Below are 17844 nucleotides of genomic sequence, written 5' to 3'. Positions count from 1 at the left end.
CACAAAGAGGCAAATGCTCAATCCACATTTTGAAATTGCAAAAAAAAAAAAGGAAATGTTGTGGATGGACATTGTAATCAGCTACTGAGCGACAGAAAAAGGTGTACTTTCAGCATCAAATGTTAGTAACTTTATTTGATATTTTATAAAGGATGTGAAGGTTCAGATCAGAGAACAAGAAAATACATGGCTTTTTAAAAAAACTATATATTGATGAAGTAACTTGGTCAGGTTAATTGAACTTACTTGACTTCACATCCAAGAAAATCAAAAATGAAAGGTCCCCTCCAGTTATATTTTAAGACATAGAGAAATACTTTCTTTACACACCGCACACACAGATGCTGGATGCAACATGGTTTCATTAAAAAGTTCATTCTCACTGTTTGTAAGCTGCATGTTTCCTGTTCTCTCACTTCACTTGCTGCACTTAATAAGGATGAGCTTCTAGTGTCAAACTGCACATGTATTATTCTGCACAGTAAACATGTTTCAAGTGGAAGTTCTCTTAAAACCTTACTTGATCTCACACAAACAAAATTACAATAAGTGCCTTATCACAAAGTTGTCCTTACATTTTTTTGGGGGGGTTCATCTCTGTATCATAACCCACTATCTGACCTACATAGGAATGTTCTGCACTACTTTCCAGTGTCTTCATTCAGGTTTTCACTCAGTGTTGACCTCCTGCCTTTATTAGGCCAGCAGCTCTACAGTCTGGCGCCTGAGCTCGGCCTCTCTACCTGGATAGTTAAGGAGGCAGCTGCAGGGTCATCGACAAGCCAGAACAGCTCGCCCCTGGTTGGGACGACACGGGCTGCTGGAAATGCTGAACCCTCTCTCCCCTCCAACACTTCCTGCAAGAAAATGGTCACTGTGTTAGAACACAATAGCAATGTTACGTAACTCAGCAATATGAGCTGTATTTCTCCTGGGCCAGCGGGTCATAAAGGTGCTGATCTATAAATGATTTCATTGTTTTTAGTCCTATGTGTTGAAATAGAAGGCAGCTGGACTTCTAATTAAAAAAAAAATCCAGTTCCTACCTCCTTTAGCACACAGTGTTATCATGACCTGGGTGACTGACTGTCTACACATTGCTTTTAGTCAACTGTAAATGAAAAGAAGCATACATTTGTGCTCATATTAGTCTGTTTTTCTTCACGTCTTTGGGTTATATTTTAGTCTTCTGTTTGGTTTCTACTGATCCCATTTCAACTTTAACAATAACTACTGAACCAAGTGATTGAACCCAAAGTGTTCTATGACATTTTTCCTTGTTCCGTTTCATCTTTGTCTTATATGTCATGGTTTTCGAGTGTGCACCTAGTCTAAGCTGATTCATTGTGTTGTGAAAATAGCAGGGTTTTTAGATTCTGAAATTGGGGTGTGCATCTTTTGTGAAAAGTCCATAAACATTACCTTCAAAACGGTTGCTTTACTTCCTCCTGTTGATACAAAAGCCACACATCGTGCAGAGTTCACCACTGGGAGAGTCATCGTCACACGCTGTGGCGGTGGTTTGGGAGAGTCACTGATTGGGGCCACAGTCTTCTTGGTTTCCTGAATATGGGGTACACCCACACTGAATCATTTATCTTAACACCAAAAAGTGCCAAGGTGAGAACCACAACCAAAGACTATACTTTCAAACGAACTTTCAAATATAAAATGTTACATGAGGCGGATTTTCTCACAGACATGCAACAAGGGACAACAGTGAAGACTGTAAAATGAAAGTTGAACCTAAATTAAAACCCATCAATCATCCAAACATAGTCAAAAGAAATAAATGAGAAGGACAGAAACACACATTGTCTGTTGAAACTAGCAAATCAGGAAACCACATCCGAGCTCAGACATGTCTCTTTAAATAGTAGCCTTGTCAGAATTAAATTAAATAATGCGTTTTATACGCCAGTGGAAAAGTGATGTTTAAAGAAACATTTGCAGAATGCCCAAAACCCCACAACTTAATGACCAGTGGCAAATTCATAGACGTTCCTAAATTACTACCATTGTTGAATGTGATTCAACATCCAGACATGGAATCATGTTTTTAGGATCATAATGATACAACGCCGGTACAAAATAAAAGAAACATGTGCTTTTCAAAGAAACAAGAAACATTTTCAGACATAGGATTATAGCTTTTCTGGGAACACTTGTGCTTTTTCATAAGAATTCAACAGTCCTACAGGCAGAAATGTATTGTAGAAGAGACAAATTCACCCTCACCTCCAGAAGAGGGTGGTCCGGGAAGAGTGAGCAAGTGTGTCCATCCGGCCCCATACCCAACAGTAACAGGTCAAATGCAGGGAAATCATCATCTGGGAAGGTCTGTGTGTTTGAAAGTAGCAAAACAATATTGTAAAATTTCCACAAGTACTAAAATCTAAAAGCCTGTGATTGTACTATACCTCTTTCAGTTTGCGAGAATAATCCTCAGCACACTCGTTCACTGGCAGAGAGGGGTCGATGGTTAGGATCCCACTATCAGGAATGTTGACTTTGGAAAACAGCTGACTCTGGCGAAGTAGAAAAGCGCTGTACGTTAGCCAAATAATACACTAGACAAAAATAGAAAATGCAGCTTCATTTCTGACTTTGAAAAACATTTTAAAATTTAATTTCTATTGTTTTGTTTAGAAAACGGTTTCATTTATCTGTTCAGCTGGTGACAAATTCTTAACCGTTAAATTGATCACCACTCTAGTCAGGGTTAACTTTAGAGGACAATGATCAGATACTGTAATTCATGCACAGATGCTACTTTAAGCAGTGACTATAAAAAGTCACTTTGCAATGCCAGCTGTATTCAGATGACACGATGCCCCAGATGACAAGGGAAAGATGAGTGTGGGCCGTTGGTTGCTGGAATGACTGGTACAAAGTCCACAATGCCAGTCAAACAACTTTAAAAAAATATATTATATACAAGGGGAAATCCTCTTTTTGCATATTCAAGGAAGTTGGGGTCAGGGAATAGGATCAGCCATACTAAGGTGTCCGTGGAGCAGATAGGGTAAAGGGTCTTGCTGAGGTTCTGGGGCTTGACCCTCCATCCTTCTAATCAGTCGCCCAAAGTAGCCTTAACCACTGAGCCACTACCACCATGGCGTGGCAATCTGTCACATGATGCTCTGGATGGGAGTGTGTATGAATGTGATGAAAATGTCAGCCAAGCCCTTCAAGAAGAGACAACCTCATTAACTCTATGCTTTGAAAATGTGGGACTCATTACTGACTTGATTTCTGTGTCTATGACCCAACTCTCCATCTGCCCATTAACATTTCCAATATGGTGCATACTCGGTTGCCTCATGATGTTTATTGTGTTGTACAGAGCAAACACTTATTCACCTATGTAAAAAAGAATGCATAGAACTTCCATGTAAAATTACATGGTGCGTTTATATTTTTGTTCCATATTAAAATGACGTGCATTATTGCAAACACTGCTGCAAGGATACCTTATACAGCCCATAGGTGCTCTCTGGATCATCGAAGGAAACCAGTCGCTCGTCGCAGAAGCCAACCACCCACTTGCTGCAGTCCAGCTCTGGCAGGGCGAGCAGCTCTTTGCTGAGCATGGACACCAAGCTTCCACCTGAGAGTCCCAGGGTGAACCTGCCATGAGAAGCGATTGCCTTCTCAGCCCGGGACGTCACCAGGTGGACCAGCACTGGGCCGAGCTCTGTTGAAGAGGGGAACACAACAACTCTTCTTCCAGCCATGAGGGCACTGTGTGACTGACAAGGTAGAAGACAAAAGAATTAAGCAATACATGAGGAAGTCAATTACAAAACATTTTTGCAAGTCATCATGATGACTGCAAATATTCAGCTGATTGAATATTCAAATATCAATTATACAATCTTATTATGCTGATACATGAAAAATCATTCGTTTAAACTATGTAAACTAAATTCAATAAAATGCTCCTGCAGTTGCACAGTTCAGATTGAGGACTGGAGACTAAGCTGCTAACCACAACAGGATGAAACACTAGCAACTTTTGGAAGACTATAAAAAGGTAGACTATGGAGCAGAAATTACGCTTACTTCTTGACATTTTGAACTGTGCAGATTCGTGGACTTCAACAGTACAATTTTCCGATAGTTACCTTCCTAGCAGTTGGGATCTCGACAGCAGATTGTCATGAGGATTTTCAGTCGGCAAATATAATACAACACACTACTTCCTGAAACGCGCTTTCACCAGCCAATCACCTTCTGGCTTGGACCGCACTGCATGCTGGTCAAGGTAGTCTTCGACCAAGTAGCAACAACGACCTGAAAAGGTTAGCTTATCCGGTTGAAATTTTTTAAGAAAGGATACAGAAAGAAAGTCACCGCAGAAATTTTGGGGACTTTCACACAACTTCGAACATTTTTTTTAATGTAAACAGATGAATATTTATGAGTATTAAACCTCGATATTGTGCGCATGACTGCAGTGTTTCCTCCTGGCCGTCAGATGGAAACACTGCGTCCATCACAACCACTTGAGTTTTGCTACATGCTACTCGACTTTTGAAGGGGCACTCTTGCGTATGTTGTAGGCATGCTTACACACCTCCTCTAGTGTGCTTTCTTGCAACTATATCTGCCAGTGATCACAAAGACTCCTTGGCTGCAACAACTTATCTGGGTGCATCTCGTGTGTCTCAAACCAAAAAAAAAAAGGAGAAAAAACAATCATGTCGACAGTCTTTTCTTTCCAAGCACAGCTCGTCTCCATCATGGACGCGTTATCCAAAACAGCTGTGATAGAAATAAGCAAACTGGTCGAGATCGAGTCGAAGATGCTGAAAATAGAGATAACTCGAGGGCGTAACGAAATCGCCTCGCTATCAGAGAAACTGCAGCTGATGGAGAAACTGCTTTATATCGCACAAGGAGGCAGGCAGGACGCAGCATCAGCATGTTCCCTGGTGAGGGACACTTCAGAAAACGCTCTACTGGAGCCTGACAGGACAAGACCTGCAATAAAAAGGTGTGTGCACCTTGTTGATAGATGTGGTCTGTGTTGTGCTGGCATCATAAATTCATCTACATCACAACCTTTACTGTCTTTGCCCTTTCTGGTGTATTTAATCTTAGTGTGTTGCATCCCTAGTGAAAGCCCATGGGAAAGTAGAAGTTGCTCCACTGAGATGAGTAGCTTGCATCAAGGTGAAGAGCATACTGCAGCTGAAGTAAGTCTGCACTAAGCTTGGTCAATTTGAGTGTATAATTTCATTTTAAATTTATTACCAATCATTGAGTTTGTGTTTGTGACCGTTTCAATTGATTCCTCTCTCATGTCTGGATTTTATAGTGTGCTATTTTTATTTGATTGTTTTTTTATTTTATTTTTTACAATATATCTTTTGTTATTTTTGTTCTTTAGGTCATTTGAAACTGTTACTCATAATCACTTAACTGTATTTGAATCTTGTTATTAGTTTTGTTTTACGTCTTTTTATCTGTTGCATCCTTTTAATTCATATTTAACTGTTATAAATAAGTGCTAGTCCTCAAATATTTTTCCAATTTAAATAAAGTATCATACAATTATAGTGTAATTATGTTGCACCTTATCCTGCATTTATAACAGGTGCAATTTATATAAATTTCTTTCCTTATTAGCTTCCAAACCCACCGAGAGAGCAGCCTGAACTGATAGTGGTAAAGGAAGAGCAGCCAGAGGTTGATAACAGAAACACTGAACAAGCTCGGACAAGTGAAGACAGTAAGTATTACATTTGGTTGAACAGCAATGTACATATGTTTACATACAATTTCTGAGCCACGACATCATTACGTGGATCTTGAGTAACCACAAGGAGATTTTCTTTTTGTTAGACAACTATTGCTAAGTTACCTTCATGCTCATCATAACTTCTGCTCTTTAAGGATCATAACTCCAGCAACACCACACACTACTATAAAGAACAACTTTATTTTGAGATCAATTAATTCAGCTTGGAGTCCCTATCAAGGTCAGTTTTCAATTTTAACATGTTTCTCTGCCGTCAGCAGGAAGGGAAGCAGTCACAGACACCCAGATGAGTCAAGATGTGATGCAGCATCCCAAACCCATCGCAGAACACCAGCAGCCTCTGTTCACTGATAGCTTTGTGACTTTGAACACCCAGCTGTCTCTCGCTGAACCAGGGCGGAGGGAAACACACTGGAATCCACAGCTTACAGCTGCACACACAAACTTAGAAGCTGGCAAAAGCTTGGGTCAAAATGTAGCCTCCCAAAGCTTTAGTGTACTCAGGAATATGAAGTTTCACAACTTGAGGAACTCAGCTGCTAAAAGGTTTGGCTGTTTGCAATGCGGCAAGAGCTTCAGATGCTTTAGTCAGCTTGAAATACACCAGAGAAGTCACACAGGTGAGAAACCGTTCAGGTGCACGCTGTGTGGAAAGCGATATGCACAGAAAGGGCACCTTTATACACATCAGCGCACGCACACTGGGGAGAAGCCATATCGCTGTCCTATTTGTGGAAAGGGCTTTATTCAGAAATGCACCCTCGATATGCATCAGCGCACGCACACTGGGGAGAAACCATTTGTTTGTATTAAATGCGGCAAAGGTTTTACAAAGAACTGTAATCTGAAAAAACACCTTGCAGTACATCTAGATCCTAGTTTGAACTCACTACCGTATGGTAGTGAGTCCAGTACACCGACATTTAGTGGGAAATTCATAAATGGAACCACTTAAATTCCAAACCACCACAAAATACAACTTTTCCTGCTGTTTAATTCAAATGCTTTGTGGAAAATAAAGTTCTATTTGTTCCAGATTTGAGTGTGTGTCAGCTTTTACCATCCAAATGCTCAAATATGAAGAAAATATATCTTGGTACTTTTCTTTTTTTTTTTTTTGCTGACCTTTTTTATAATTTGACCATAAAAACTGAACTAGTCATAAATCAGTTTCTTATCTTGTAGATTGTTGTCAATATTACCAAGCAAGAGGAATGTAGAGGCTTAAAAATCTCAGCAATTACTGTAAAAGTGCAATTAGGCAAGGTACTGCTTAGGAATCAGCGAAGGATAAATCCTTACTGGAAGCACTGTGGCAAGAGAGACGTCTACTACATCTTTTCAAGGGAGTATCAGTAAATCTTAGCCAAAGATATTGTGGGATATAGACAGTGTTTAGAACCTGTTTTTGCCCTGTCTTTCGACTACTTCAGACTTATTACTAAAACTAAAACTTGAAACATATGACTTGAAAGACAAATCTTGAGTCATGGTATGTTTTGTTAAAGCAATTTAAAATATAGAGTTATATTATTTTAAATTTTATATGTTATTGTTAGTAAAATATTGCAGTTCCTCATTCGTACCACTTGAGGGCAGTAATTCTATATGATGTTTAGTAAATGATTTGTATTAATCACACCGTTAATCATTAATCATTAATCAGATATTATGATCCCAATTATGTTGCTACTAATTCTGCATTGATAAAAAAAAGCAATTTTTGCAGTTTTTCACGGTACCTTCATGTTTCTAAATACATTAGACTGGAAAGATGTCGCCCCACTTAACAAGTGACACAATCAAACAGAAATCGACTGAGTTTGGTCCTATCCTGTCTGCTGTATGTAAATTAATGAATGCAGTTACCATAATAAGGCTGTTAACTGAATGCAATACGTGGTACAGGGTTGATAACCGTGCATATTATCAAATAAATTGCTTTATTCATACATAAACAACAATAATAGCCTGTAAAATTGTCTCTGTAAGTGACTCTTGTTGACAAAAGCTGTTTTTAATGCCTCACTTTCTCAGAAACCCTGCTCAGCTTTCACATACTGTGTTGCGTTCACGTGCTCATCGTAAACGGTGGTTGCGCGAGCATCTCGTTTTCCCACAATTCCTTGCGGCTCAGTTATTGCACATATTTGATTAAAGGAGCACCGCTGCTACGCTGGGAATCCTGCCAAATTTCAAAAGATAGAGCTTTTCTGGCGACATGATGTGCGACACCGCAAACCGAAGTTTTCGGGCGCAGTTAGCCGCGATCCTGGACAAGCTAACAAAAGCGGCCTTGGTTGAAATAGGCAACCTGGCAGATGAATGTTCCTCCGTCCTTCACACCGAGATATCGCTGCACAAGACGGAGAACGAGGCGCTGAAGAAGAGGTGCTACTCGTTGGAGGTCCAGCTGAGAGCAGCGAGGGAGGCGCAGACTTACCCAGGGCACGTCAACAACGGTGTGAGCCGCCGGCTCCCCGCAGGTCAGAGATGGACGGACGCTCCTCTGTGGGCTCCTCATCCAGCATAATGTCACTGTTGGTGGTGGTACAGAGGGCTGTTAGCTAGTGGAGAGCACAACCACCTCAGCTAAGTCATTCCTAGAAGTTAATGCTGTTCCATCAGCTTTTTCTTCTTCTTTAATCTTGATGTTTATATTGTTAATAGCAATTTGCAATAGTCCCAGTTTACATCTGCTTCTTTTTCTCATCATTACTATCATCCTTTTGCACATTCCAAGCTGTTTACACTGCAGGCTGTGAGATTTAGCACATTTCAAGGGAAATCATTTGCACGTTGCTGCACAATCTGTACAGCTTCAGGACAATATTTTATTTTTAAAAATAAATTCATAATAGCTTTGATTTGTTACACTTGCATCTTGTTTGTCTTGTACCAATTGCTGTTTGTTTTATTTGCAACTCTAGCATTAAAAAACAAACAAACAAAACAACAACAACAACAACTTTAATCCTCCTTTAACCCTATTCAGGACTTTGGGGGTCAACATAAAAGTTCTGAATAAGGTTAAATGTTCTACTTGTCATTGTGCTCAAAGCATTTAGTCAAATTTCTTGTACGTAAAAACTGACTTCAAAGGTTTCTGCTTCTGATTCAGAACAACACCAGCTTGCTCCAGCCATTGAGGGAGTTTTTGGAAAAGACTGGTGCATGGATCTGTGGAGAGAAGAGAAACTGCCCCCTCAGAGAAGAGAGCCAGTGGAGACTGCTGCTATGACAAACATGGGAACACAGGTCAGTGAATCACAAACCATCTGGATTTAGCCTTTCCCAATTCAGCCATGTTATCATCTGTCTGANTTTTCCCACAATTCCTTGCGGCTCAGTTATTGCACATATTTGATTAAAGGAGCACCGCTGCTACGCTGGGAATCCTGCCAAATTTCAAAAGATAGAGCTTTTCTGGCGACATGATGTGCGACACCGCAAACCGAAGTTTTCGGGCGCAGTTAGCCGCGATCCTGGACAAGCTAACAAAAGCGGCCTTGGTTGAAATAGGCAACCTGGCAGATGAATGTTCCTCCGTCCTTCACACCGAGATATCGCTGCACAAGACGGAGAACGAGGCGCTGAAGAAGAGGTGCTACTCGTTGGAGGTCCAGCTGAGAGCAGCGAGGGAGGCGCAGACTTACCCAGGGCACGTCAACAACGGTGTGAGCCGCCGGCTCCCCGCAGGTCAGAGATGGACGGACGCTCCTCTGTGGGCTCCTCATCCAGCATAATGTCACTGTTGGTGGTGGTACAGAGGGCTGTTAGCTAGTGGAGAGCACAACCACCTCAGCTAAGTCATTCCTAGAAGTTAATGCTGTTCCATCAGCTTTTTCTTCTTCTTTAATCTTGATGTTTATATTGTTAATAGCAATTTGCAATAGTCCCAGTTTACATCTGCTTCTTTTTCTCATCATTACTATCATCCTTTTGCACATTCCAAGCTGTTTACACTGCAGGCTGTGAGATTTAGCACATTTCAAGGGAAATCATTTGCACGTTGCTGCACAATCTGTACAGCTTCAGGACAATATTTTATTTTTAAAAATAAATTCATAATAGCTTTGATTTGNTGTTCTGATAGTGCCAATGTTTTAACCTCATTTATTCTCATTTGACAGTTGTTGGGATGTTTGAGGAGGACAGCATGCTTCATCGATCTGTTGATGAACTGCAGCTTCACTCAGGGGACCTCAACAGCTTCCCCATGACATCTGATAGTCAAATACAGCAACGCACTCAGCCATCAATTATGGACAAGTTGATAGAAGATGCAACAATGAGCACAATGGTTGACAACACAAATCCTCCTTCAGCCATCGCAGAATACTCAGACTATACAAACAATACCCACATGAATGCAACCAAAGAAAACATCATTCAGCCAAGACCTGTGAGGCCAACGAAGAACTTTGAGTGTTTATTCTGCGGGAAAATATTCAACTATTTGAGCAGTTTAAAAGTCCACATTAGGCGACACTCGGGTGAGAAGCCGTTCAGCTGCTCTGTGTGCGGGAAGCGGTTTGCTCAGAAAACGTACCTGAAATTACACCAGCGTGTGCACTCGGGGGAAAAGCCGTACAGCTGTCCAGACTGTGGCAAAAGTTTTTCCCAGAAAAGCTCTCTGAATATACATCTTCGAACCCATACTGGGGAAAAACCTTACAGCTGTGTGGATTGTGGGAAATGTTATGCATACAAGTATGGTTTAAATCACCACCAGTGTTTTAATTAACTCGTCATACCAGAAGTGCTCTAAGTACTGCTTCACTACAAAGTGGCTCAACATGTACCAGTGTGTCTATATAAACCTCAAACATGGATGAAAAATACAGATTTGGAATACTCCATCTGTTTCAAAGACAAACCAATTTTATTGCCCATAAGGTTACAGCGCTGCCATTTTAGTTGATGTAAACAAATGTAGCAGCATAGAGAATATGTGTCCTTTTTCCATTTGACTGTGTGAGATTTGGTGTGACTGATTAGGGGGTTCACTGCCAAAACGTACAAAGCCCTAAGCAAGCAATTTGACATCATGCCTAATAAGGAAATTGTCATTGAAGAGATGTGACTCAGTTTCAGATCCAAACTGTGACAAAAAAAAACTCCATGTCCAATTCATCCATGCATGTTTAACATGTTATACATACCTCATATTTCAGGCCATAAAAGGCTTGTTAAAGATAATGCCAAAATAATTATTGTGGGGAGGTGCTCTATTGTTTGCACACATGTAGCAGAAACCTTCAAAACTACCTCTTTGCAACAAAATAGAAGACAACCCCCTTCGTTTTTGTCATTGCCCTAATGTCACCACTGATTTATAATTCATACCTCATTTCTTGGGAAACGTATGGAGGCCAGTCTTTTTAAAAAACATAATTGTAATAAAAATGTTGATATGTGTTGGTCATATAATATTTAAGTGGTTTCCAGGAATTGTTCTAGCCTAAATATTGTTACTGATTAAATAATGGCTGCACCATAATTGTACAAAGACGCACTGTGTTGCCAATATGCAGTCAAACCAAAATGTATTCTTTTTCTAAATCACTCTTTGTTTTGTACTGAACAGTCTTTTAAGCCTATACTGAGATTATCTGTACTAAGCACAAAATTTGGCTGTACTGATTCCCCTGAACAGACCACACTGACTGAACTGAGTGAATTATCCCCATCCAAGAAAGAAATCTTCTGCGATTTCTCCCCTTTCTACTCTCACCTTGCATGCCCTTCATAAAGTCCTGTCAGATGTGCTTTGTTCAGACTGTTCAAACTGTGAATATGTAAAGACTGAAATAATAATGTGATTGTTGCAACCCTGCAAAGTTTCAGTCATATAAATAACTCGCTCTGAAAGGAGAGTTCTATCAAATAAAGTTTAAATCACAAACGTTCACGACTTTTATTGTAAAGACAGAACAACTGAAACACTGAAGTGCTAAAATAAAAACGCAACGAACAAAAAACATTTCAGAATTTTCAGCACTACACTACAGACATTACAAACATGACATTAACTACTCGTACACTAAAGTGAGAAGCAGTACATGGTGCATTCTAATAAATAAAGCTACTGATCCGTCACTGACAGGTTTCAGCCATCAAGTTTTTAAGATGTCTCCTAGCAATGGGCCGGTCTCCTACGACCTCACGATTTATATGCGACATTAAATGATGGTTGAGGTTCACCTTTTGTGTGAAGGTCTTCCCACATTTAGCACAGCGGAATGGTCTCTCGCCAGTGTGGATGCGTAGGTGACATTTCAGATTGCCCTTCTGGGTAAACCCTTTTCCACAAAGGCTGCAACTGTAGGGTTTCTCTCCAGTGTGGACGACATAGTGAATCCTCAGAGCTGATGGGTTGGCAAACGTCTTCCCGCAGAACTCACATGACTTGCTGATTCTTTGAGAGGGAACTGGAGGCACACAGCGGTGCAAGATTAACTTGTTCCTGTGAGGGAAATGCTGCTTACAAATGCTGCAGAAGTTTGACTTGTGTGACTTCATGTGGTGTGTTAGAGTACCCTTGTGAAAGAATGTCCTGCTACATATTTGACAAGTAAATTTGTTTGTGCTTGGATCTCTGGCAGTTTCTACATTAAGCATATTAAAGTCATCATGTGAGTCTTTATCCAGAGCAGCGCAGCTTTCAGTGTTGTCCACTGCTGATGTTTCCTGCTCGTCGTGGCTGGGCCCAACTGCAGTGTTCATTGTTGGCTCCTGCTGACTTTCTTGAACGAACTGTACATCATCATCATCATCATCATCGTCATCATCATCATCTTCTTCGATTGGAATGATATGAGCGCTGAAGGCCTCTTCTGTGTCATTGATTGATACCAGCTGCACAGCTTGTTCTTCAATATCACCTGCTGACGCAACTTTTTCTCCATCCGGATCAAATGACAGGCTACAAGAGCTGCCATCGACCGAGTAACCCAGCGACAGTTGCTCCAGTTCCTCAGCCTCGTTTTCTTCATGTTATGTTACACAAAAGTAAAAAGTTAATCAATCATAAAGCATGTGACGCTGCTAAATCTGCACTGTGTATTCCCCACGTCAGCTCTTCTTCCCTCCCTTACCTTGAGCACTGAGTGTTTCCTGCTGGCAGCTCCTGGCAGCCTCCTCCACGTAATCCTCCTCTTTGATCTCAGTCACAGTAATGTGGTCAGATAGTGTTGCTACAGACTACAAAAAAAAGAAAAGCTTTTAGTTCAATATAGCAACCTTTTCTGTGATTAGAGCTGGCATAAGTGGCTGAGAATTAATGAGCAAAAATTTGATAATTGATTATGTGCTTAAGTCAATGATCACGAAAAATGCAAAACCTTGTCTGGTTTCAGCTTCTTGAACATCAATTTCTGTTTTGGACTGATGGTTGGATAAAACCTACAATTTGAAAACCAGATGTTGGGCACTGTCAATTGAGAGGATGGTGACTTGATGATCAGTTAACTTTTGTTATTTATTGATGAGTAAAACAAAGTCATGACAATGTGATGTGTGCTGTGTTCGCATAATTATCAATTTTACATTATTATTCCCAAGTTTAATCTTTATGCATATTTTTACCATTATAGTTTTTAAAAATAGCCAAAATAACATGACTGTTTACATTGTCTATAAGCAGAATGTCCTACTGCAGCAACAATTTATCTGAACTCCCACATTTTTATGCATTCTCATAGTCATTGTTTTATATTTCAATCTGTTTATTACTTGTAAACACAGCTGGTTGTTGCTCATAAAGATCACTGTGTGTAACTCTCTCTCACCTTCTCAGGGGACTGTGGTGAGTCAGTGTATGTCGGCAGACTGTACGGGTCTCTGTCTTTCCACAGATCCATACACCAGTCTTTCCCAAAGATCCCCTCTATGGTGAGAGGCTCAGAAACTGAGGAAAAGTCACAGAATTACAAAAAAAACAAAAACAAAACACAGACACAGTAAATGCTTTACTCCAGTAGCCTACCGTGAGCATCTCCGTCTCTGTGACAGACGGTCTGCACTCCTACGCTGCGATAACTTTTACACAACTTGGGGGCGTCGCTTCTTACGATCGTCAGCTCGCACTCCAGGCTGTTTACTTTCTCCGCTAGCTCTGAATTCGCAACCAGGAGCCGCGACAGCTCCAGCCGCAGCTCCTCCGAGTCCTCGTCCACCAGTTTGCAGACCTGACTCAGGGCAGACCTGGCCACCGTCTCCATGATGGACGAGAGCTGTGAGTGAAAAGAGACGCGGCTCGCCATGTCTGCAGATAGCGGCTGTAAAGGAGAGAATAGCCGGCCGAAGGAAAGCGAGATTTAAAATTCAAGCGGCGAAAGTGTTTGTTACTGTTAAAGTCAAAGCATTCTTTAGCCGGACACGTAGCTAATCAAGCTAATTTGAGCTAACGGTTCTCACAAAGCGGGACCTAAATAAATGTTGCAACGCGTCACGTGCTTCCGGCGGAAGTAACCGGTCAGCTGCGTTGTATCACAGTCTTCCTGGTTTGCAATTGAAACCAGTAACCGATATTTTTCTCTCAACAAAACGACATCGATGCGCTGGACTTTAACGTAGCTTTCAGTAAAAGGGATCCGAGACGACAGCAGCGAACATGAACACGGAGAAGGACTTCTCGCCGCTGACGCCCAACATTGTCAGGGCTCTGAATGACAAACTGTACGAGAAGAGGAAAGTCGCGGCTCTAGAAATTGAGAAGCTAGTCAGGGAGTTCGTGGCTCAGAACAATTCCACTCAAATCAGGCACGTGATCCAGATTCTGGCCTCGGAGTTTGCCCTCTCTCAGCACCCCCACAGCAGGAAGGGGGGTCTCATCGGACTGGCAGCTTGCTCCATTGCCCTCGGAAAAGACTCAGGTCTGTATCTGAAGGAGCTCATTGAGCCTGTACTCACGTGTTTTAATGACTCAGACAGCCGCTTGCGCTACTATGCCTGCGAGGCCCTCTATAACATAGTCAAGGTGGCCAGAGGAGCCGTGCTGCCCCACTTCAACCTGCTTTTTGATGGTCTCAGCAAGCTTGCAGCAGATCCTGATCCCAATGTAAAAAGCGGATCTGAGCTCCTGGACAGACTGCTGAAAGATATAGTCACTGAAAGCAACACATTTGACTTAGTGGCATTTGTTCCCCTGCTGAGGGAGAGAATCTACTCCAATAATCAGTACGCAAGGCAGTTTATAATTTCTTGGATCCATGTTCTGGAGTCCGTTCCAGACATCAACCTGTTAGACTATCTCCCTGAGATCCTGGACGGGCTGTTCCAAATCCTCGGAGACAACAGCAAGGAGATCCGAAGGACGTGTGAGGTGGTGCTGGGAGAGTTTCTGAAGGAGATCAAGAAGACCCCCTCCAGTGTGAAATTTGCTGAGATGGCTAACATCTTGGTCATCCACTGTCAGGTCGCAGATGAGACCAAACTAACAAACGATCTGATCCAGCTGACAGCTATGACGTGGATGAGAGAGTTTATCCAGCTTGCAGGCAGAGTGGTGCTCCCGTACTCGTCTGGCATCCTTACTGCAGTGCTGCCATGTCTCTCCTATGATGACAGAAAGAAGAATACCAAAGAAGCAGCCAGTGCATGTAATCACAGTCTGATGAAACTAGTGACTCCTGAGGATGATGAGGAGGAGGAGGATGAAAAAAGTGGAAGCACAGGGTCACCGTCCCGGGAAGACGGCCAGCCCAAAACGGAGGCAGACGGCAATGACATGCTGAATGCATCACAAGAATCTGTTGGTTTCAGTAATATTAGTTTCTTCAATCCAGCAAGTGCTGATAGGCCTCAAGTAACTCTGGACCTGGATGGTATTGTTCAGGTGTTGGATCGCCATCTGCATGACTCCTCTACTGGCATGATGACCCGCATAGCTGTGCTTAAATGGCTTTATCACCTCTACATCAAGACGCCACGCAAAATGTTCCGCCACACAGACAGCCTGTTTCCCATGCTGCTGAAAACGCTGTCAGATGAGTCTGATGAAGTGATACTGAAAGATCTGGAGGTGTTGGCTGAGATAGCATCATCCCCTGCTGGCCAAACAGACCAGGCCTCCTCTTGCGACAGCACTGACAACAAACTGGAGCTGAAGGTTCCAGAGGGTGCCAAACCAGGACAGCAGCCCAGCACAGGTTCTAAAGCAGTGGACTCATCCCCTTCCACTCCCAGTATGAACTCTTATTTTTACAAGTTCATGATCAACCTGCTGAAGCGTTTCAGTCTGGAGAGGAAGCTTCTGGAAAACAGAGGAGCTTTCATCATCAGACAGTTGTGTCTGCTGCTTCATGCAGAGAACATCTTCCACTCAATGGCTGACATCTTGCTAAAGGAGGAGGACCTTAAATTTGCCTCCACCATGGTTCAGACGCTCAACACCATCCTGCTCACGTCTGCTGAACTCTTCCAGTTGCGCAACCAGCTAAAAGACCTGCGCACTCAGGAGAGCTGTGCTTTGTTTTGCTGCCTGTATCGTTCCTGGTGTCACAACCCCGTGGCCACTGTGTCGCTGTGTTTCCTCACACAGAACTACAAGCATGCCTACGATCTCATACAGAGGTTTGGAAATCTGGAGGTGACGGTAGACTTCCTCATGGAGGTCGACAAGCTGGTACAACTCATAGAAAGCCCAATTTTTACCTACTTGCGTTTGCAGCTTCTGGATGTGGAGAACAACCCATACCTGATAAAGGCACTGTATGGTCTGCTGATGCTGCTGCCACAGAGCCAGGCCTTCCAGCTGCTCTCCCACCGCTTGAGTTGTGTCCCCAACCCAGAACTCATGAGGACTGTGGATGAATCCAAGTACATGGCCTCTAAGCGGCTCTCTCACGCTCAGATGGATTGCAACGAGCTGCTGCAGCATTTTGACCGTGTCCAGAGCAAGCACCTGGAAGTCCGACACCAGCGGTCTGGACGTGCGTCTGATCACCCTGACAGAAAACTGATGTGAAGTTATTGTACCATAGTTACCTCTGGTCAGGGAGGAGTGACGACAGGAGTAATAATACAGTTGTACTGGAGAAGGTTATTACATCTTATTGAAGCCAAAAAGTATTAAGTATGATTAAAAATGATGATTTGTCAGAGAGACACTGGCTACATATTGTCAAAAACAGCTGATATGTTTTTGAATTTCTTTTCCTTGTGATGAGGAGAATATTGTGAAATATTAGAAATTAAACATTTTAATCAAAACACATATTTAATTCCCTTCACAATTTAAAAATCAAATGAATAGTTAATTCTTTCAATGTAAATTTGATTTGGAGCATGTAAATACTATTGGTGGTGATGATACGGCCACATCTTGAGTTCCCAGCATGTTCTGTCAGCAGACTTTTTTTTTCTTTTCTTTTTTACTGCTAAATGAAATGTTCATGGTGTTTTACGTCAAGCTGACATACATTTCAGAATTAAACTGCACATTTTTGTCTTGTCATTTGAACATGTGAACTACTGTTTTTTTTTTGTTTTTTTGTTTTTTTTCTGAGTGCAACGGGACCATGCATTCAGGCTTGCCTTAATCACAACAGCCAGAAAAGAAATGTCACATGTCGATTGTTTACTCAGCTCAGCTGAGATTTTAAACTTTGGAAGGTATTGATGACTGAACTCTGGCATATATTCTGGGTAGACCCATTGTGTTACACCTCTTCACAGGTGCAACAGAAGAGAAATTTTACCTTACACACCTTCAGCTTTTAATTCCATTTCTCCTTATATGTTTATCAGCTAATATATATTTTCCTTCATCTGTACAGTGTCAGCTTGTTCTGTTCTGCATTCGTGTTGATGTTTGTGTGGTTTTGTTTTGCACTTTTGTCATTCCTTTGTGAAAATCAATAAAGTTGACCATGTGATTAAAAAAACAACTTGTTTTATTTGAACACATCAGACAGAACCTAGTTCATTAGAAATACTGTTTAAGGTGTGCATGGGGGAAGGAGGAGAAGGCAGCAGACAAATTAAGTTACGATAACATAGAATTAGTATTCTTGAAGGGAATTTCCCTTTGAAAAATGCAGTTTCTGCTGTTAAAATACAAAAATGAGTGC

General features: G+C 41.7%; 4 protein-coding genes across 5 annotated transcripts; 2 read left to right on the top strand and 2 right to left on the bottom strand.

Moving 5' to 3' along the window:
- Positions 1-107: 107 nt before the first annotated feature.
- On the bottom strand, positions 108-4209 carry pgls (6-phosphogluconolactonase). Its single transcript, XM_008291160.1, has 6 exons — positions 4128-4209; positions 3474-3752; positions 2421-2528; positions 2239-2340; positions 1423-1563; positions 108-857 (listed from the first exon to the last, which is right to left on the bottom strand). Exons 2-6 carry the CDS (start codon positions 3735-3737, stop codon positions 711-713), a joined length of 762 nt encoding a protein of 253 aa, XP_008289382.1. The 5' UTR covers positions 3738-3752; positions 4128-4209; the 3' UTR covers positions 108-710.
- Positions 4210-4561: 352 nt separating this feature from the next.
- On the top strand, positions 4562-6804 carry LOC103364137 (histone-lysine N-methyltransferase PRDM9). Of its 2 annotated transcripts, none has more exons than XM_008291159.1 (4): positions 4562-4999; positions 5123-5201; positions 5635-5737; positions 6028-6804. In XM_008291159.1, the coding sequence occupies exons 1-4, from the start codon at positions 4704-4706 to the stop codon at positions 6720-6722; spliced, it is 1173 nt and encodes a 390-aa protein (XP_008289381.1). In that variant the 5' UTR covers positions 4562-4703; the 3' UTR covers positions 6723-6804. The 2 variants fall into 2 exon arrangements, with proteins under 2 accessions (XP_008289381.1, XP_008289380.1); XM_008291158.1 differs by having other exon boundaries at positions 6025-6804.
- Positions 6805-11662: 4858 nt separating this feature from the next.
- On the bottom strand, positions 11663-14190 carry LOC103364135 (zinc finger protein 239-like). The gene is made up of 4 exons (XM_008291156.1): positions 13758-14190; positions 13561-13679; positions 12868-12973; positions 11663-12759 (listed from the first exon to the last, which is right to left on the bottom strand). Exons 1-4 carry the CDS (start codon positions 14032-14034, stop codon positions 11867-11869), a joined length of 1395 nt encoding a protein of 464 aa, XP_008289378.1. The 5' UTR covers positions 14035-14190; the 3' UTR covers positions 11663-11866.
- A 105-nt stretch (positions 14191-14295) lies between these two features.
- vac14 (vac14 homolog (S. cerevisiae)) lies at positions 14296-17658 on the top strand. Its single transcript, XM_008291157.1, has one exon. It carries the CDS (start codon positions 14385-14387, stop codon positions 16737-16739), a length of 2355 nt encoding a protein of 784 aa, XP_008289379.1. The 5' UTR covers positions 14296-14384; the 3' UTR covers positions 16740-17658.
- The last annotated feature ends 186 nt before the right edge of the window (positions 17659-17844 follow it).

This window comes from Stegastes partitus, unplaced genomic scaffold, assembly GCF_000690725.1.
Source record: "Stegastes partitus isolate 25-593 unplaced genomic scaffold, Stegastes_partitus-1.0.2 Scaffold721, whole genome shotgun sequence".
NCBI classification, from domain to species: Eukaryota; Metazoa; Chordata; class Actinopteri; family Pomacentridae; genus Stegastes; species Stegastes partitus.
Note: the sequence above shows the minus strand (reverse complement) of the source record. Positions and strands in the feature narration are given on the sequence as shown.

Excerpts from the sequence above, each read along its gene's own strand:
- vac14 (XM_008291157.1), top strand. The coding sequence starts at position 14,385 with ATGAACACGGAGAAGGACTTCTCGCCGCTGACGCCCAACATTGTCAGG.
- LOC103364135 (XM_008291156.1), bottom strand. The coding sequence starts at position 14,034 with ATGGCGAGCCGCGTCTCTTTTCACTCACAGCTCTCGTCCATCATGGAG. Across the intron at positions 13,680-13,757 it reads CAGAGACGGAGATGCTCACG|TTTCTGAGCCTCTCACCATA; the intron begins GTAGGCTACTGG and ends ACTTTTCCTCAG. Across the intron at positions 12,974-13,560 it reads CACCACAGTCCCCTGAGAAG|TCTGTAGCAACACTATCTGA; the intron begins GTGAGAGAGAGT and ends TTTTTTTTGTAG.
- pgls (XM_008291160.1), bottom strand. The coding sequence starts at position 3,737 with ATGGCTGGAAGAAGAGTTGTTGTGTTCCCCTCTTCAACAGAGCTCGGC. Across the intron at positions 2,341-2,420 it reads ATTCTCGCAAACTGAAAGAG|ACCTTCCCAGATGATGATTT; the intron begins GTATAGTACAAT and ends TCAAACACACAG. Across the intron at positions 1,564-2,238 it reads CGGACCACCCTCTTCTGGAG|GAAACCAAGAAGACTGTGGC; the intron begins GTGAGGGTGAAT and ends CCCCATATTCAG.
- LOC103364137 (XM_008291158.1), top strand. The coding sequence starts at position 4,704 with ATGTCGACAGTCTTTTCTTTCCAAGCACAGCTCGTCTCCATCATGGAC. Across the intron at positions 5,202-5,634 it reads AAGAGCATACTGCAGCTGAA|CTTCCAAACCCACCGAGAGA; the intron begins GTAAGTCTGCAC and ends TTTCCTTATTAG. Across the intron at positions 5,738-6,024 it reads AGCTCGGACAAGTGAAGACA|CAGGAAGGGAAGCAGTCACA; the intron begins GTAAGTATTACA and ends CTCTGCCGTCAG.